Genomic DNA, 20927 nt, shown 5'->3' with positions numbered 1-20927 from the left:
TGGAGCCTGCCCTGACAATGGAGGCCCAAATAGCAGCCACTGCTAAGTCTCCATTCTTTCATCTTAGGCGGGCAAGGCAGCTGGCCCCTTTCCTGGAACACGATGATCTGGCAACAGTGATCCATGCAATGGTCACCTCAAGGTTGGACTACTGTAATGCCCTCTACATGGGGCTGCCCCTGTGCCGAACCCAGAAGTTGCAGCTAGTGCAGAATGCCGCCGCCCGGCTGTTATTAGGACCCCAGGTGGGAGCACATTCAGCCGGGGTTCCGGGGACTGCACTGGCTGCCAATAATATACCGGGTTCGGTACAAGGTACTGGTTATTACCTTTAAAGCCCTATATGGCCTAGGACCTGCCTACCTTAGGGACCATCTCTCCCCACGTTCCCCAGAGAGTGCTTAGATCTGGTTCTCAAAATCTACTAACAATCCCCGGGCCGAAGGAGGCCCGTCTGAAGTCAACCAGGGACAGGGCCTTTTTGATTATAGCCCCTTGCTGGTGGAACCAGCTACCAGAAGAGGTGAGGGCCTGCGGGACCTTGGGCAGTTCCGCAGGGCCTGTAAGACAGTCCTCTTCGGGTTGGCATATAACTGACCGGTACCTGAAAAACCCCAAAGGAAGGTGGTAGGATAGCACATTGATAGATCGTTTTCTTGTTTTAACTGCTGTAAACTATTTAATGTATTTTAATATTCATTAATCTTATTGTTAGAATTTTATGTTGTGAGCCGCCCTGAGCCGCCTCGGTGGGGAGGGTGGGATATAAATAGAATAAAATGAAATGAAATAAAGCGCCCAGGAAAACCATAGAGTTTTCCCGGAAACGCCTAGAGCAGCCCGCAGCTATTTTGATGACGTCACTTCTGAGTAATGTCATTTCGTCATGCACGCACAATGCGCATGCGCAAAAGTCCCCCATCGGGATTTGAAAATGACTTGACAACCCTACCAGTCATACACAACAAAACACTAATTCCCAACATATGGATACACAAATTCCAGAAATGAATTCCAAACATATTGACGCATATATGGACACGTTTCAAATCTTCATCAGGTCCAAGATGAATGGATAAATATATAATCTTGGTATCACTTTGAATGGATAAATATATAGTCTTGGTATCACTTTGAAATGGGACCTTTAACCTGGACTCCAGAGAGCTTACAATCTTAATAACTGTTATAACTTTCGGAGTGGGGCCAAAGCAGGCTCCAAAGAGGCTCCAATTATTAATCTTGTCCCACTTGCAACTGTATCCCTGCTCCTCCAATTTCCCTCAGTTGTACGGATGCAAAAGTGCAGGCATGACTGTGATCACATCAGATCCTCCCCCCAGCAGACTGGAAACCCCTTTATCCATAAAGCCAACACTGTAATACTAAAGCATGTCTCAGCAGGGAAGAGGGGGAAAGCCTTCAAAGGACTAAAGGGTAGAAATAGCATGTGGCCGTGATAGGATTACCAATTTTTAGGTGAGGCCTAGAGTTCTACTGGAATTACAAGTAAGACTGCCAGATCCAGGTTGGGGAACTTATAGAGATTTGGGAATGGAGCCTGGGGAGGACAGAGACCTCAGTGGTGCACAATGCCAGAGTCCACCCTCCAAAGCAGCCATTTTCTCTAAGGGAACTAACCTCTGTAGTCTAGAGATGGGCTGTAATTCCAGGGGATCCCCAGGTCCCACCTGGGGGCTGGCAACCCTAATAGACCACAGGGGCCTAGAGGAAATGGCAGCTTTGGAGGGTGGACTCTATGGCATCTATCATGATCCTAGGTATGTTGGAACTGAAAAGAAGGAAATGAAAGGCCATTCTGGTACAGATCAGCACCCACCCAAGTCCTATGTCTTCTTTCTTAACAAACACCTTCTATCCATGACCAAAGAGATGTGAGGACCCAGGCAGTATAACAATAATAAGTTTATTGTAAGTGTTCAAAAACAACAAGCGAGTATTAATTATTAGTGTAACAGTGAAAGGTAGCAACAGTAAAGAAAATAACAGCCCTGATGCAACTGACTAAACATTCCTCTCTTCTAATGCCAACAGACTCACGACCCAGCTGCAAACCACCCTTTCCAGAGAGAAAGGGAAATGTTCTCTCTGGAAAGGGTGGTTTGCAGCTGGGTCGTGAGTCTGTTGGCATTAGAGGAAAGGAATGTTTAGTCAGTTGCATCAGGGCTGTTATTTTCTTTACTGTTGCTACCTTTCACTGTTACACTAATAATTAATACTCGCTTGTTGTTTTTGAACACTTACAATAAACTTATTATTGTTATACTGCCTGGGTCCTCACATCTCTTTGGTCATGGATAGTTGTTTGTTAAGAAAGAAGATGTAGGATTTGGGTGGGTGCTGACCTGTACCAGAGTGGTGGCAGCCAGTAGAGGCCCTCCTTGGTCCCCTGCTTGTGACAGTACCACATGCCTGCTGAGCTCTTTCCCCTCCCCAAATTTTGCCTTCCCCAGGCTCCACTCCAAAATATCTAGGAATTTACTAACCCAGATTTGGAACCCTAGGTAATAAGCTGCTGCATGCCATTTTGAAAATGGATATCATGATTTGTGCTGTGCACAGAGGCCTAGTGGGCCCAGAGAGCCTGTGAGGCCAGTGTAGCAGTAGGAGAAACAGCCAACAAGCCCCAGAATGCCCTGCGAGGGGTCAGCGCCATTTTTAGCCAATCCAAGTAGGCTGTGAGGCAATTGCTTAAGAGATCTGTGAGGAGAAAAACTGTTCCTTTTTCCCTAGGAAGGTAAACAAGAAGGGCTGCTGCAGGGAAGGGACCCTCACTCTGAAAAAAAGAGTGAGAAGTGAGGAATTCCTGTATTCAAATTTAGTTTCCCACAGTGCCACCATTTTGTGTTGTCAGTGAAGCATGCATGTTCACCATGCCTGCTTTCCTCCCATTCCCCCGGTTTTCCTGGAGACATCCACCATTTAACACAGTTAAAGGACAAAGCCCCAACAACAACACCAGACATGTTTGGAATGAGCATGGTGTTACTATCAATGTTTCTCTTTCATGGGTGGGGGTGGTGGCTTCTTTTCTATGCAGGGAAAAAAATCTGTGTGGAGGCAGCCACTGACATTGGAAGAATACAACTGGTTGACAACATCATCTGAATTCCCAAAAACTGGGTGAACTAATACTGACTATTCCAGGCTTAACCACTTAGTGGGGAAGCAACCTCTCTCTCCTTGCTACTGTGCCACCAAGCCCAGAGTCACAAGGCCCACTGCATACCTCAGCACAGGTCCCTGTGGTAGCCTCACACAAGCTCAACACAGACATGTTCTGTGGCCTGTTTAACCACCGCACAGCCAGCCGGGATCGTGCCACCCATTTTACCATGGTGATGTAGTACTCTCTGGGGGAGCAGAACAGAAGAAAAACCATTGGACATGGAGGATCAGGAAGCAATCCAAACAGCCTTAATGCCCACCTTAGCCCTTGCCCAAGCCATTAACACAGCACGAACAGTCAATCCAAGCCTTGCTCTGTAATATATTGTTCCTCTCTGTGCCAAGTAAGAAGCAAGCTGTTTCTGATCTGGCAGAATCCTCTCCTGGAACAAAATGAAATAACACCCTCACATACCTTAAGAGTCACTGCACAGGACTCTTCCCAGCCAAGCTACAGGAGGGTTGAGGGCCAGAGGTACATCAAATAAGCTTTGAACCTGGCTAGTGTGTCCCTCCTGGCATTAAATTATAAATGGGCTCTAAAGAAAGCTTCTATGGCATTATTTCATCTTGCACTGCCAGGTTATTCATCCTGGGTTCTGGGCCCCATCATATTGATGTCACTGGGCAAGGAATTTAGCCCCTAGGCAGCTTGCCTTGTGAGATGCTGACCCCTCCCTTCCAAACTGCACCAGCATATTTCAGGAAGAACCAATGTAAGAGTTGATTTAGACCTGCAACTTCTTTCTTTATCAGTGGGCTTGTGCCCACAGTGGGTCTCAGTGCTCGACAGAAGCAGCTCATTAAGCAGTCACTGAATTAAGCAATGAGTGCTTCCAGCTTCTTTTGTTCACCAAGGCATGTGGAAAGCAAAGGATTTTTACCAAAAATGTTAGACATTAAGATGCAGCCAGTCTGACGTAGGCTGTCCAGGTTTCCAGTACTTGAACTAGATTTAAGGTCCTGACTGCTGAAGTTCTGTGTATCATCTGAGCCCAGCATGTCTCTTTCTTTTCATGACCTATGACTTAAATCACATGGTAACATGATGTGTAGAAAGGTTGGAATGCAATTGTAGGACTATTTCTGCAAAAGAGCAAACCTACATCAGCATTCTTCAATAATTGGGCTATGCACAAGAATTTGCATGAAATTTTGCCTCTCCAGGAGTTGTTTCAAATGTTGCAGCCCCTTACCCCTTCTTTTCCGAAACCATTTTTTCAGTGATTTTTTCTTTCGGATTGTAACTCGCAGTTTTCCAATGAGGAATTCTCATATTCAAATTTATTATCCCACTGCACCACCATTTTGTGTTGTCAGTGATGCATGTCCACCCTGCCTGCCACCCCCCACCCCCCGCAGGTTGTCTCGGAGATATCCACCATTAAAAAACAACAACAACAACATTATTGTGTTATAATGTAATGGTCTCTCTGTTCCCTGCAGAGAGTTCCTTTTTTAGTTAACAAGTTATATCTCATGCCTGATTAGACCTTCCAGCCAAAAGATCCTACACCCTTCAAAATCCTCAGTTTGCCTTTGCTTGCAGTTTAAAAACAATTGTGAAGGTGCCCAAGGCTGGAATGATGTAATTGGTAATCTAAAAGGATCTTCAGAAAGCTCTTAGCCCAGCAGAAGGGACATAGTTTAGTGGTAGAGAATTTGACTGCAAATCAAGTGGTCCCCTGTTCAAATCTGGACGCCCCATAAACCTACTTTTCCTTTTTAACCCCCCCCCCAAAGGAATTCTTTAATGAAATATTTAGCAAGGCGGATTGAAACATTTAGCAATTACTACTGCATATTTAGATCTTAATGCTGCATATTTGTTCAACACCCTTGTCATGCTGTTAAAGTTTTAACATTTTTCTCTTGTATGGGTGAGGGCAAACAAACCAAGTTCATGAGTCAAAATGGAGACAAGCTGCTGTTTCAGAGTTTGAGTGGACCTATAAATGGATGCTTGAAGGCACACCTGGAGGCAGGAATCAAAATGGCAACTCACTACAGAGCCTTCCCTCATTCCGAAATGGCCTTTTTTGACAATGTAATGACGTCGTAACGTTACTGCACATGCACAATTTTTTAAAAAGTGCTCCATTAATGACAAAGTGTATGATGGGAGGTGGCATGGCCCCCTTTTGAAATAAATGGGGAATACGTAAGGCAGGTTTGATCCTGCAATCCTATGAATTAAAAACCCCATTGTGAAAGGAGTGTCACAAAGCAAAATCATCAGATGGGAATTCAACTTGCCTGTAAAAAGAAGAAAGCCCATACTGTGCTAATGGTCTAAATTAGCCTTTTTGTACAGCCAGTTAATTGTTTGTACCAGGTTTGTAAATCAATCTGTTTCTCACAATTAGAAATGGGATACATGCACGTTTAGAATTTCTTTTCTGCTTTCCACATATGTACCTCAGCCACAGGAGATGTGCTGAAAAGCATTTTCAAGGGCACATATAAATTCAGCCTTCAGGCAACTCAGGGCCACCTCTGATTATGAAGGGCTGTTGGGAGATCCTAGCTCAGTTTTCTTAGTTGTAGTCTTAGTATTTCAAACTCCCTCCTCCCTCCTGGTGTCAGTATATCAGCCTGCAGGCATTTATGAAATTATGCAAGACTTTAAAAAAATTATTCAGGTAAATCCTTAGAGATTGATAGCTGTCAATGGATTTTTGTGATAAATTTAATTGCATGCTTCATATTCTACTGTTTGGTGATCACCCACCCCCCACCCCCATTTTAAAGTTGTGTTTCATGTTTCTGTTATTCATTTTGGTCATTTACACAGACAGAACAAAATACATTAAAATATAGGGAGAGATGGGGAAAGGCAAGATCTTACTGGGCACTTTCTGGATCCTGCACAGATTATGCATGAGGGTGCTGCCAAATCCCTGTTCCTTATTCCTTCTTAAACTGTACATTTTAAAAATCACATATTTTCAAGAGCACCAAGTTTTCATGAGTTCTCTGGACCACTGTACTGCTTCTTAGATGCAGAGCAGCAAAACATCACAGTTGGTGTTATGTATTGTGTTGGGGTCTTGTTGCCTGAGCTTGAGACAGGCACTCCTTGCAAACCAGGATCCTGAAGCCTAGAAGAACTGACCAATCAGGATGCTAGGCATGTAACGACTTGTAACAAAGAGATGCAAATAAAAGATTCTGGAGTAAGTCAACCAGGATGCTAGGCATGTAACAACCCGCAACAAAAAGATGCAATGAAGGATTCTGGAGTGAGCCAACAGGAGTAACTGCTGCCTGCTAGGGGTGTGTGGTTAACCATGGCCAAAGTGTATATAATGAGTGAAGTGCCTGGTCTGTGTGTGACTGTTTCTTCTTGCAATAAAGTGTTCTTGGTTGATTCAGAGCTGGCTGAACTCACTTCACAATCGTTGGTCAACACCAGGCCTCAGATTCAGCAGGAGCTCACAGAAGCACAGCTCCTGAACCTTTCTGAGGGTTCTCCCTCTTCCTCCCCACCTACCAATGTCCATTGAACGGTAGGTGCAGCTGCATAACAACCCCTGGATTAGGAGAGCAGGCTGCCAGCCACCAGGAGCTTTGCTACACCCAGCAGTCCTCATTAACCCCTGGAGAAGCCCACGTCACCCTTTCTTCACTTCTTATGTGATTATGGGTGGCGGATGGCTTGCTGGCCTTTTGACTGGGGGGGCGGCAGCTAAGGAGAGCCCCAGATGAGCGAGGCCTGCTTGGGCTGGCTGGATCTCTAGCCAGTCCAAGCAGGTCTCACTCACCTGAGGCTCTCTTTTCCTGCGTTGGGTTGCTTTTGGCTGGTAGGGGGCAGCAGCATATGCTAATGAGTTATGCTAATAAGCTCCACCACCTTTTTTTCTATAAAACAACCCCTGGTCAACACTAAAACCTCCCCACCACCACTCACTTGCCCTGGAAGGATTCAGGAGGAAGCAGCTCCAGCATGCCAAGTGGTCCAGACAGATTCACCACAAAAAGTTGAACTGATGGAATGCGCTGGCCAGCCTAAGAGGAAGAAGAAAAATGAGACAAGGGAAATTAAGGACACATCAGAATGTGCTAAGGGAGCAAGGCTGTATACACAATATCAGTGTGAACACAAGCTGTGAGAAAGGTGTTGGGATGTTGTGGGCAATCCACACTGTGTAATGTTTCTGAGTTCCCAGATATGATGACCAGAATGAGGAATGGTTTAACTCAACTTTACTAAGAAGAGCAATTAAAACATCTTTCATGGGTCTCTGAACTAAAGTGTTGGGATCTTAGGGCCAGTCCACAAATCATAAATACCTTAACAGTATAACATATTAAAGAATGTCTCTAAATTGCAAATTTCGTCACTATATATTCCTTGCGGGTTCTACTGCAGAGTAGGAGAAACATAAGTTATTACAGCAGACAGAAACAAGGATTACTGAAGAGACTGTTCTCTTTCCAGAGTCAGAAAGGCTCTGGTTTTGGTACTGCTGCACTGGATGCTGCAAAAAGAGGTTTGGGAGAAGCAGCATAAGGATACTCAGAAATTCTTGAACTGAGGCCTGCATAGATTCTGCTTTGGACTGGTATGACCAGGTAATAGAGTTCCAAGATCAGGCAATGAGAAGGGACAAACTCTAAAGCAGGGGTGTCAAACATGAGGCCCAGGGGCCAAATTAGGCCCCCTGGAGGGTTCCTATCAGGCTTGCAAGCAACTCACTGTTGTCTGCTTCTTTCTCCCTCTCTTGCTTTCTTCTGCATCACAACTTGCTTTACCAGGCATGCTCAATCGTACAGGAGCACCAGAGCAAAGCTCCTCCCTTTGGGAGGAAGTGGGGGAAGGACAGCTAGCTTTGCCAGGCTCTCTCAATTGCGCAGCAGAGCTACTGAGCCAAGCCTCTCTTCCTTCTGTTGGCTGAGGCTCAGCAAGCCAGTGAGGTGGATTAGGCTGAGTGTGTATATTTGTCTGTGTTCTTTATATCTCTCTGACCTAGCATTACATTTTATGACACACATGGTTATGACAAGGTCAAGATCCATCCCTCAGCAAATTAGTTCGACACCCCTGAACATTCTATCTAATAGCTGGCTCTACAAATATTGTTTATTTAATTTTCTAGAAAAAAAATATACCACCTCTCCAGCAACTTGGCTCTCAAAAAGGATTAAAATTAAGACAAAAAATAAAACCATTACAAAAAACAAAGCCATTGTCATTAAAACATCCAGGCCCTAACCTGCATAAAACACACACTGAGGAGTCTAAAACTGTAGGTGAAATAATCTCCATGAGATAAAACCCTGTGTTAATAGCCCGGGGAAAAGGAATGTTTAAGCCAGAACGTATGAGCTTCATAAGAGAGGAGGGCCTTTGAAAGATTAGATGCCACCACGGAAAAAACCCTGTCTCTGGTCAAAGATGTAAGACTGAGACATAGAAAATATTAGGCCAGGTACTTTGGATGCTCTAAGAACTGCACATGAATGTCCTTATGATTACTCTTTCCTTCTCTTTGCATGGGAGAATGGAAGTGGGACTCACCTTTGGGTAGGGATACAGCCGGCTGGGTGGGTAGTTTCCTCCTAGATACTGTGGAAGTTCCATTCTGGGCACCAGGGAATTGTTGATGGTAAGATAGGCTAGCTGCAAACCATCAGGTGAACACCAGTGTGCACTGCTTGTCTGCAGAATCTCCTCTTGGGAGCAAGAGACACCAGACTTGAGTACCAAACATAAAGCCCTGGCTGGTCAAGTCCCCCCACAAATCTGAGCTAGTTTCTCAGAACTCACATAGAGGACACCGCCATTTCTCAGAAAAGCTGTGCATCTCTCAGACTCTCACCCAGAACTAGGTTAATTATAGAGTGCATCAAGAAAAATATCTAGCCTCTCCATATTGTTTATCAACCATCAACCATTTCTTCTGCTCCTACCTCTGAAATGGAAGAAAACCTTGAATGATATATTGATGAGTTCTTAAGCTCCAGAGAAGATATAAATGGTTGGTAAAGGAATGGACTCATACACAGGTACTACAGTGTGAAGGGGAAAACTATAAGAACCAAGATAAAGTTCCAATGCTCAGTGCGAAAGCCTTCCACTATAAGTGCCTGTAAAATGAAATGGGATGCCATTCCCATTCCATGTAAGAACTCCAGTGAAATTGTAGTTGCCTCAGGGCCTCCAGCAACTTTACTACTGCTCTGCTCTCTCCAGTTTTTTTCACCTTCATACAGCCAGTCAGAGATCCCATTGAAAATATCTCCTTGGTGTCCAGATGAGGTGATACGCTTGGCCTGGCTGGAGACATCAGCTTGATAGTAAATGTCATTCTCTAAGATAAACACCTGTGAAGGGAAGAAATCAGTAAACTGAATGGATCAGCCCATCTCTTTGTTTCAAAAACCAGAGGCTGGGAACTGGGAAGTGATCTAAAGAGCAACGTGATAGACAAAATAACCAGCTTTTTCTAGCTGCAATTACTGGCCATTACCCCCTTCAGGATCTTGTACTCAGGAACAAGAGCATTCTTAGAGTATGTGTTTTACTTGTTTAAATTATTTGTATGTGTGTGTTTGTATTTTAATGCTATTTTAATATTTGAAATGTTTTAATGTTTGCCAGCTTGAAGACACTGAATGATGTGGAAAAGTTGCATTAAAATATTTTAAATAAATAAATGAGGCTTAATGTGTAGAAATGGATAACTGAAGCCTTCTGTGGCATGGGGGTAAATAACATCATCTGGTAAAAGATATCCCAATTGATTTAGAAGGGTATAATGAGCCCCGTGGCGCAGAGTGGTAAAGCTGCAGTACTGCAGTCTGAACTCTCTGCTCACGACCTGAGTTCGATTCCGGTGGAACCTGGGTTCAGGTAGCCGGCTCAGGTTGACTCAGCCTTCCACCCTTCCAAGGTCGGTAAAATGAGTACCCAGCTTGCTGGGGGGAAAGTTTAGATAACTGGGGAAGGCAATGGCAAACCACCCCGTAAAAGGTCTGCTGTGAAAACGTTGTGAAAGCAACGTCACCCCAGAGTTGGAAACGACTGGTTCTTGCACAGGGGACTACCCTTTACCTTTTTAATGCTCCTTAGGATTGTACTGTAAGTATGCCACTCTATTAATATTGTGCTCAGTATTCAGTAGGGCTTATCTGCAAGTAAGCATGCATAGGTTTGCAGGCTTGAAATTCAATGAATGAAAGCTAACTTTCATTGACAGAAGGAAAGAAGAATAAGACTGCAGATTTATACCCCACCCTTCTCTCTGAATTAGAGACTCAGAGCGGCTTACAATCTCCTATATCTTCTCCCCCCACAACAGACACCCTGTGAGGTGAGTGGGGCTGAGAGGGCTCTCACAGCAGATGCCCTTTCAAGGACAATTCCTGTGATAGCTATGGCTAACCCAAGGCCATTCCAGCAGCTGTAAGTGGAAGGGTGGGGAATAAAACTCGGTTCTCCTAGATAAGAGTCCGCACACTTAACCACTACACCAAACTGGCTCTTTAAGAACATCTTTAATATTTTCTTTTTAGAGCAGTATACCAAAATCAAATTAGCCTCAAATATCTAATAAAAGAATGTCCTTAACGTTTCAGATGATTAGTCAGTTGATTCAAGCAATTAATGCTTGTAGTTTGTCAGCTGCATACTGAAAGCACACCAGCAGCACATCATCAAAGCTAAGAACCCCCTTGTTTGTATTAAAATAGAGTGAGACTTACCAGCTGACTATTTTGAGCTCCCCAAGCTGCGTATTGCACATATGTAGTGTCTGCCCTGGGTACATCTAGATGGCTGGTTTCTCTAGAAAGGAAAATATTATGTCTTTCCCCTTGCAATAAGGTAACCTGGGAGAGCGCAGGTTCATGGAGCATAATTTGTATTTTTATGTTCTCTAAAATAGGGGCTGTCAGTCTTCCAGTTCAGATATATGAGAAGCTAAACAAGGAATGATGCTCCAGTGCCTTGGTTATGTTTTTGTTCCTATTCATGGTAACAAGAATTTTTCAAATTAAGCAAAGATATTGCAGCTTACTTAATTTGCATAACTTATACCAGATGCAACGCCAACTTTTTATGCTGAATTTTGATCAATTATTTGTATAAAACAATTAGTTAAGCGCAACAATAAATAGATCTATGTGTTCTGCATGGATTATACTTGAATACAGAATTTGAGTTTTGTTGGGAAGAATTTGAATTGGGGCCTAGAGGACCCATTGCTTTGACTATACGTCACTAATACAACAAGATGATCAGATCACTTAAGTCTATGAATATTAATCCATACTAGAAGAGTTTCTGTTAAGCATATGTCAGAATTTGGGGCAGAATGGAATGAACTGGAACTGCAGCATAGGTACCAAATCCATATTTGGCAAAATGACATTTATCCAAAGATCTGAAGGAAGGCGTCAAGAAACCAGGTCATGTATCTATTTTATAACATCTGTGTTATAAAATGTAAGCCTAAAGTGCTGACAAAATTAATGTGAAAACTCAGCACAGATTGTCATGTGATGATTTCATATCTTCCACAAACCTACTTTGCACCCCCTTTTAAAGCCTTCGCTATGTCCTCTTGTAGTCAATTGCACAATTTAATTATTTGTTGAGTAAAAATAGGAAATATTTACTCAGTAATTAAATAGTGGAATTAATGGACTGTGTACACAGTAATGGTTTCAAAAGGGGATAGGTCTATATACATAGGTAACAAACCACTGCACACTACTGCAACACCAGGAAGTAGCATCAGGGAAAGGCTGTGACCCTTTGTTGGTCCTCCAGGACAACTGATTGACCACTGTCTGAAACAGCATTTTTTACTGGATGAAAAACCCTTCAGTGTGAATTCTACAGACTATGAATGGATTTTGTGGAACAGTGCCTTTGAGTGAGAAATTTTGTAAAGTGCAAATCAGCCACTAACCTAGTGAAAATTAGGAAGAAAACTTAAAGATTACCAAAAAAATATATATTTTTAAAATTCCCATTTTCTTCTCCAGGCATAACACTGGTAAAACATCATATGAGGACATTAGATATGGAAAATGTTATAAATTTTGAAAGGCTATTAAGAAAAAAAAGATTTTCTATATGGATGTATGTTGGAGGGGGATTCTAAAGCCACAGGATAAGAAAGTTATGTCCTTGTAGCACAGAGAAAGTTTAGTTATCTTTTCAGCACCTGGCAGCCAAGTGCCTGAATACATCCAGCTTGACATGATGGGATGCAGCAGTCTAGGATCCATGGCCACTGTGGGCTGGAATGGTAATGGGAAAAGGCTTGATGACAAAGGTGATTTAGAACAAAATACATACCCTATTCCATTTGGTCTCTTAATTACTATGGATGTATATGCTCTTGAATATAGAAACTCTTTAGAACTGAAGTAAAAACTATTGGACAACCACTTTGCAAGTATTTGGACATGTTAGTTTTCCCTTGAAGAATACATCTAAGGATGATGATAGTCATGTAGCTCTCACCTGGTACCAAAGTTATAGATCAAGTACTGAGCAGTGAAAGAGTAGCGAAAAACCTTCAAAGAGCAGGGAGAAAAAATTGATATTAGTATGATGGATTTGGGGGCACCCATTCCCCCCTCCCTTTTTCTGAGGCTGCCTTACTAATGACGCAACTGGGAAGTGGTTGCATGGTCTCTACCCCCCCTTCCCCATTGGATTTCCCTTCAGAATAGTTGGTGCAGTTTTAGTGCCGACCCAATAGGTGAAGAGTTTGGGAGTGATCCTGGATGCCTCACTCTCTATGGAGGCCCAGGTTACAGCGGCTGTCGGGTCTGCCTTTTACCACCAATAGCAGATCAGATAGCTAGCACCATATCTATCCCCCCAAGACCTGGCCACAGTGACCCATGCAATGATCACTTCCAGGCTAGATTACTGTAACTTGCTCTATGCTGGCTTGCCCTTGAAACTGATCCAGAAACTGCAGCGGGTGCAGAATGTGGTAGTTGCCTGCTGACAGCATCACCTATATGGATGAGCATACGGCCGGTGCTCCGCAGCCTGCACTGGCTGCCTGTAGAGTATCTGATCCATTTCTGATCCGTTAGTTTTGACTTTTAAAGCCTTATGTGGCCTGGGACCAACATACCTGCGGGACCTTCTCTTCCTGTATATACCCTGGAGGTCACTTCATTCAGCCTCCCAAGATAGGTTGACCATCCCCAGCCCAAGAGATGCCCGTCTTGCCTCTACCAGGGCCAGGTCCTTTTTGGGCCTGGCCCCAACCTGGTGGAATCAGCTCCCTATGGAAATTCAGGTCCTACCTGGCTTGTTAGCCTTCCACAGGGCCTGTAAAACGGAGCTGTTCCGCCAGGTTTTTGGGTGAGGCAATGGGGATCTATCCATTAGATTGGTTGGCCTCTCCTACTGTACTATCCTACTGCACTGATTTGCTGTACTGTACCTGTTGTACTGAATATTGTAATTGGTTTTTATTCTGATGTTGTGATTTTATTATTTATGATGTTCTCTGATCTGAGCCCCTAAGGGGGAATGGGCAGAATATAAATAAACAAATAATAATAATAATAATATGTTAAAATTTTAACAAGTTTTTATTTTAAGATAAACTAAAGCCTACTATGAATCTCTAGCCCACAAATATCCGCATGGGAAAGATTCTCTGTATTGGATTTATTGCTGCTGTCTTTGTAGAGGCATCTTCTTTGCCAATGGAGCTTCCACATGGGAGTTTTCAGTGCACTTTCCTCCATCAGCTGCCCTTTGACCTGCATTTCCCCCCATACTATGCCACCAGCAGCCTTTTTTTTTAAAAAAAAATGTAATTGCTACAGCACTGTAATAGCATAGGATTTTAGCAATTATTGAGGTTAAAAAATCAAAAAGCCCTCTGATGGCAGGCACAGTGGTGAAAATGGCAGCTGCGAAGGGCTGACAGAAGAAAGAAGACATTGATGTAGGGAGGAACTTTATAAATATGCCTCTTTCTCTCCAGATGATAACACTCTTGGACTGTGTTTTTACCAAAAAGAACAGGGGGGAAAGTCAGTTTGGGAAAGACTGCATGGAGGATATGGAAAGGACAACTGGAGCACAGCCTGAGCAAAAAGTTGTGTGAATCCTCCAAAAATAAAGCACTACAGTTTGGAAGCCAAAGTGGAGAAAAACCTCCATGTGGAATCAACCAGTGTCTGAAATTCCATTGACATGAGGAGGTGGTGATGGTGTTTGAAGGAAGATGCAGGAAACCCAGACATTTGCAAGAATAGTTGGGAGAAGCAAGAAAAACAAAATCGATCCTCTGAAGCTGGCATGAAGAAGTACCATAGAGCGGTGACTCAGCATTTCTGCATGTTGAAATGTTTTATAAATCTCTGAGACAGGAACAAAGAAAGGCAGCCAATTTCAGTCCCAACCACCTTCTTCAAGCTTTTATTGGTGATAAATCTTGACCCTCTCCTGAAAAAAAAAAATCTCATGGCCTCAGCGAATTCTAATTAACCTCAGTTAATTCTAATGGTCCCATTTTACCTACTGGATGGGAAAATGAGACAGCTTGTAACTGAACCTAATCTCTTTATAGCTTACCGGCTGTACATCAGAAGCCAAAAGCAGGAACTGGAGATCAGGGGACACTTGGAACCTCTTGGCTTTCAAGAAATGCTATGGAAGGACAAGGAAAGAGTGAGAGATTTGTTACACACAGGATGAGGCAACTGGACCCTTTAGTGAGGCTAACCTTAAATATTTGGATGATCCAGACAAACAGGTACTCAAACCCAAGGACAGATAAGTCCACCCATCCATCCACTATCTGTTGGTCTTCCATAATGGCCTTTCTCAGTAAGGACGCTCAGTCTGAAGGATAGCAGCAGGTATGAGAGTTTTGTACCATACTGGATTGGCTTATGGGTGTCGCGTGACTCCCTGTGCCAAGGACTTCTAGCCTTTTTTACATATCTCAGTTGAAACTGCCTAGTGGCACTAGGGGCAAGGTGCCAGGGGCTGCTCTGCCAGGCCACATATATACCCTTCCAGATGCCTGTCTGAATTTGATTTTGAGCAGGCCTTTTCTTTGTAGAAAAAGCCCAGCAGGAACTCATTTGCATATTAGGTCACACACCCCTGACACCAAGCCAGCCGAAACCATGCTCCTGTGTGTTCCTGCTAAAAAAAATCCCTGATTTTGAGGATCCTGGGTTTGTGAGTTTCCCCCTGCTGTGGATGATAGTTTGCCTATAACACAATTTGCTTTGCTCTCTTGTTCCCACAGCTCTACTAGCCAGATGCTGTCTGAGAATCTGGTCTAGTGCAATGGCTAGCAAAGGGGAGAGCTGAACAATTCTCACAATTCAGTCTAACTCACCAAGTGGCTTTAGTATGCCAGTTTCTTTGTCAGCCACACCTGAAATATAGGCACGATGACAATATTGGCCTACCTTACAGAGCTGTTGTGAGAGTTATAACCTTATAAAATATGTGGAGTGCTTTGAATACTGAAAGCACTGTATAAGTCCATGGTAATATAATCAGTAGTATTACTACTACTAGACTAGTAGTATTATTACTACTAGAAAGCCAGTTTGGTGTTGCGGTTAAGTGTGTGGAGTCTTATCTGGGAGAACGGGGTTTGATTCCCCACTCCTCCACATGCAACTGCTGGAGTGACCTTAGGTCGGTCATAACTCTGTCAGAGCTGTTCTCTCAAGAGCAGTTTCTGTCAGAACTCTCTCAGCCCCACCTACTTCTCAGGGTGTCTGTTGTTGGGAGGAGAAGGCAAAGGAGTTTGTAAGCTGTTCTGAGACTCCTTTGGAAACTGAAGGGCAGGGTATACATCTTATTCTCTTCTACCACTGATGTGGTTCATGGTTCACCCTCCTTTACCTAGGTCTTCCTGCAAGTCCGTAATGCTGCTTACACATACAGGCCCAGCCCAGGGTTCTTTGGGCCTTTTGCCCCTTACCCCCATAGCTTCTGGGATTGTGTGATGGTTGCCAAACTTCTCCTTTTCAACAGCAGTTGCCCAATGCATTTCCATTTTAGGAAGCAACTGGAGTACTTCCAGCAACTAGAATACTCCTGAGAGCTTTTTTCTCATAGATCCTGATCTCAGTTCTGTACTTCTTTCTTGTTCCTTTCCCACTGAGGAAGGATGAGAACCATTGGTTTCACACTCCAGGTGAAAAATTGGTAGAAAGAAATCTAGCTCTGGATGTTGGGATGCACACTTTTAACTCCAAACAGATGTTCCTCCCAAGAGCTTGTTAATATCAATGAAACACAAGCGGAGTGAAAGCAAGTGCTCTTACCAAATCTCTGTCCTCTGCTAACAAGGTGTAGTTCTTCTGGGGCATGTGCCACTTCTTTATGGTCCCTGCTTTACTTAGCACTACTAGCTCATCATCTGCACAAATAAAAGAAAATAAGCTAAGCCAAGCACCCCAAATGAATCCTTTTATCAGATGTAATGCTGTAGTTGGCACATTGGACCAGAACTGGAAGACTTGGGTTCAAATTCCCATTCTGCCATGAATCTCACTGTGTGATTTTGGGCCAGTCACTCTCTCAATATTACCTACCTTGCAGGGTTGTTGTGAGGATAAAAAGGGGAAGGGAGAACCATGCATGCCGCCCTGAAATCCTTGGAGAAAGGATAAAAATGTATTAAACAGAAAGATTAGAGAGAGAGATTTGTTAAATCAAATGTTATACACCCCTCCCTAAATTTGGCTTCTACTACCAACTGTTTGGGAAAGATTAAATGTAATGGCTCCTGCCATGTAGTCAGTTTCAGAACTAGGTGCGCTAAGAACCTAAGAATTTCCTCTCAGGTCTAATTGAGTTCTACATAAAACTTATTTTCAATTTCCTAATCGCTTCTACCATTCATCTTTGATTTACCTACTAGGTAACAGTTGTCATGAGACCCCAACCCAGGATTCTCTTGGAAGGGGATGGATCAAGAAAGACTTCCCACATCCATAAACTCAGGGGCTAACAAGATGGAATTCATCCTCCTAGATTACTTACGTACTAGGCCTGATAGTGTGACTGGCAACTGGGTTACCTTCCATCTCCCCTGTCTGTGTCTTTGAAGCTACAAGCAGGTTGCTGTGTTTCAAAGAAAGAAACTTCCATCTTTTACTAAGCCTCGACCTGAACCATTTTTTTGAAATTTGGACATGAAACTGCTTAGAGACCAGTTTCTTGACGCCAGTCCTTTAACAAAGCTTGCTGTTGACATTAGGACTTTAAATGTCAATCAAACAACAATAAAAGACCCTCTCATGTAATGTAAATAATGGATGTCTGATATATTTTATGAGAGTGCAAGCAGAAACTGACAGTTATTTCTTTTTATGAAATTAAATCCCCCAAAAGTAAGTTTTTCCCCTGGATTTTTCAGTTAGTTAAATTGATTACAATCTGAGATAAGTATTACCTAGATCTGTCTGTGTTGAACTAGGGTTCAGAGTGTATCCAGATAGCCAATCTACCCATCCTCACGCAATCTATTTTTTTTTCTGTCCAGTACAGGTGGTCATGCACAGAACTCAAATATGTTGAAAAGGACTCTCTGGGTTTCTTGGGAATCTTATCATATGACCCTCATTGAAAAGATCTGTAATGGCAGTTAGGCATGACTAAAAGACAATTGCTGACCACAACTCTTCCCGACTTGCCCTTCACAATGATCTTGATTTTCTTCTGCAAATGCATATACAGAAGAGTATCTGGGCATTTTCTTGGCCACACTTTCAGCTCACACAAGACAGAGATTCTCTGAAGATAGTTTGAAAATCAGCACTTTGAAATCAGTTGTGCTTCAAGTCAGCTTGCTGTCACCATAATGAAGAATACTGCAAAAACCCAGAAGACTATATATCTCCATCCAAATTGCATTGCAAGCTACAGGGTCATGCTGTCTCAGTTTACATCAGGCTCATGAAAGAAAGAAAAAGAGGTTTAACTTTTTAATCTCTGCTTAGTTTTGCTCATCAGCCCCTCTTTGTTATTAGTATTTTAAAGAAATAAAAACACATATCCTTTCATAACACATTCCCCACCCCTTATAATGCTTGACAGCAAAGTGGGAAGCTTGGCTTTGATTGACAAAACTGGGTGGGGGTTGAAGGGTTCAACTACCTTGTCCTTTCTTGCAGGACTGCATTGTGAATTGAGGCATATCACCAGGAGAAACAAAGCTACTCACCTGTCACCCAGTGTAGCTGGGGATGATGAGTTTGGAATTCATCACTGTCCAGGTCAGCAAGAGTCAGTGGGGTGTGGAAGCCTAGTGGGGTGTCGTCTAGATGGAGAAGGAGAGGAGTTAGCATTTGACTAGCTGTGTCGTCTCTAATACCATGAGCTAAAACAGGCATGATTGAGATCACAGATCTCTGCCAGTCTGCGAAAAGCAGGTGCTCACAACAACAACAACTGGAATCAGGAAAGGATTTAATCTTTCAAGTTCCACTCAGTTCTGGTAATCAAAACCATGCTCCCTGCACTCATTAGCAGTTCCAAAGAGATAAAAAGACATGTGCTTCTAATACTTGTCTTTTCTTCCTTTAATAACAAAATTAAAAATTAAACATTTTTTCATCAATAACAATATAGAGAGTCCAGTTTTAATTGGTAAAATGAGTGGGGGTGGGCTGAAGGGTTAAATTTATTTCTCTTTCCTGTTTGTCCACAATCCAAACTACAGCTATTTGTTTGTCTGCATGCACACCCACACAATTTACCCTTTGCAGACTGAGATCTCTGATCTTCATCACTTAATACTGAATGCAAAATAACTGTCTGCTTACATTGCTACATCAGAGAGAGTGGTGGAAGAATTTTGTGAAGAAGATATCTAAACTTAAAAAAAAATCTATTGCTTTTAATCACCAGAGAACAAAGGCTCTTTAAATCTACCAACAAGGAAAGCACTACTTTCCCTTGCTGACGTCTGCTCTCACCTGGAGTGACCATCAAGATAGCCACAATGATCACAGATGCGAGCATGGCGACTACCAGCATAGCTATCCCAATTCCTTTCCAGTTGCGAGGTGGAGAGCTGGAGGCCCCCAAGCTCTGAGCAGGAGTAAAGAAAGAGAATTCTCAGTTAGTACAAATGAGTCTACTTAGCTCCAGGCATATCCAATAATTCCAGGCATGCTGGGAATTATTAGGAAGGGAATTGAAAACAAATCAGCCAGTATCATAATGCCCCTGTATAAATCGATGGTGCAGTCTCATTTGGAATACTGTGTACAATTCTGGTCACCACACCTCAAAAAGGATATTATAGCATTGGGAAAAGTGCAGAAAAGGGCAACTAGAATGATTAAAGGTTTGGAACACTTTCCCCATGAAGAAAGGTTAAAATGCTTGGGGCTCTTTAGCTTGGAGAAACGTTGACTGTGGGGTGACATGATAGAGGTTTACAAGATTATGCATGGGATGGAGAAAGTAGAGAAAGAAGTACTTTTCTCCCTTTTTCACAATACAAGAACTCATGGCCATTCAATGAAATTGCTGAGGATAAAAGGAAGTACTTCTTCACCCAAAGGGTGATGAACATGTGGAATTCACTGCCACAGGAGGTGGTGGCAGCTACAAGCATAGCCAGCTTTAAGAGGGGGTTAGATAAAAATATGGAGCAGAGGTCCATCAGTGGCTATTAGCCACAGTATATATGTGTGTATGTGTGTGTATATATATATACATACACAAACATATATCGGCCACTGTGTGACACAGAGTGTGGGACTGGATGGGCCACTGGCCTGATCCAACATGGCTTCTCTGTGAAGAAGATGTCAATAGTGTTAATTGGGCTGTTTTTCTAATTTGTCCTGATACAAATATGGATAGTAAAATAAAAGCAGATTCACCCTAAATTTGGTTTAAAAACACCAGTTTTGGGTGGTGGTGGGGAAGCCTGTCTCAGTTCTCTAGCAATGTTTGCACATGTACAATTCTTTTAAGTAAAAAAAAAAAGTTAAAATTCATGTGTTGCTGATGTCCATGGTGGCATCCATTTTGCCATTAATCTTGGAGCCTCAGGACAAACAGGATGAGGAGGGAGATGAAGGAGAGCAGGAGGAGCAAGAAGGGAAGGAAATGGGATTTCCACTGTCCTCCAGTTCTTTGCATTCTCACTTGTACATTATAGATCTTGAAGCATTTTCAAGTCAACCATGATTTATGAACAATTGTCCAGGAAACTCCCTCTTCCCCAGCTATCATTTTATCTCTGTTGCCCTTTTTCTTGCCTTAGAGATCTCAGGATTACTTCTGAGAGAAGCAAGAGCTTCTGCTGATCATGAACAGCAACAAGGAAAATACATGTGTTACTCATGAGACCTGTTTGGTTTGCCTGGATGTGTCATCTATTTAAATTCCATGTTGCAGAAAGGTTTGGGGCATTCTAGTCTGAATTTTTAAAAGCAATCTAGACTAGATTGAATTCCTGTCCTCACTACCAAATTACTATGGGAGATAAACAAATGCTCCCCCAGACAGCCAACTTTCCCCACAATTCACTCCTCTGTCAAATGAAGACAACCTTAGGTTGGGATAGGACTCTATATGATGCTAATTCTTTTTTGTTCATTCCCGAAAGTCCCTTCTTTGGGAAAAGCCAGGAGTTACTAATTTTAAAAAAACCCTCAGTAAAACCGGTAGTTTCTTCATTGATCTATAATACCCACAGAGCTTTTAAACTAATTGCCTGGCATCCGATCTGTCTTTCTGCCTCACTGGTATT

The 20927-nt window shown here is 42.8% G+C and overlaps 1 protein-coding gene across 1 annotated transcript in view; it reads right to left on the bottom strand.

Moving 5' to 3' along the window:
- Positions 1 to 18549, bottom strand: part of LOC132581050 (inactive dipeptidyl peptidase 10-like) — a 48548-nt gene extending 29999 nt beyond the window's left edge. Inside the window, exons 1-9 of the mRNA XM_060252087.1 lie at positions 18381 to 18549; positions 16477 to 16571; positions 14756 to 14830; positions 12668 to 12720; positions 10897 to 10978; positions 9396 to 9516; positions 8711 to 8865; positions 7100 to 7197; positions 3251 to 3374 (exon numbers count right to left, since the gene is read on the bottom strand). Of these exons, the coding sequence (XP_060108070.1) occupies positions 3251 to 3374; positions 7100 to 7197; positions 8711 to 8865; positions 9396 to 9516; positions 10897 to 10978; positions 12668 to 12720; positions 14756 to 14830; positions 16477 to 16571; positions 18381 to 18549 (972 nt within the window). The remainder of the gene's footprint in view (positions 1 to 3250; positions 3375 to 7099; positions 7198 to 8710; positions 8866 to 9395; positions 9517 to 10896; positions 10979 to 12667; positions 12721 to 14755; positions 14831 to 16476; positions 16572 to 18380) is intronic.
- Between the last annotated feature and the right edge of the window lie 2378 nt (positions 18550 to 20927).

The sequence above is a fragment of the Heteronotia binoei genome, chromosome 13 (genome assembly GCF_032191835.1).
Source record: "Heteronotia binoei isolate CCM8104 ecotype False Entrance Well chromosome 13, APGP_CSIRO_Hbin_v1, whole genome shotgun sequence".
In the NCBI taxonomy this organism is placed as follows: domain Eukaryota; kingdom Metazoa; phylum Chordata; class Lepidosauria; order Squamata; family Gekkonidae; genus Heteronotia; species Heteronotia binoei.
Note: the sequence above shows the minus strand (reverse complement) of the source record. Positions and strands in the feature narration are given on the sequence as shown.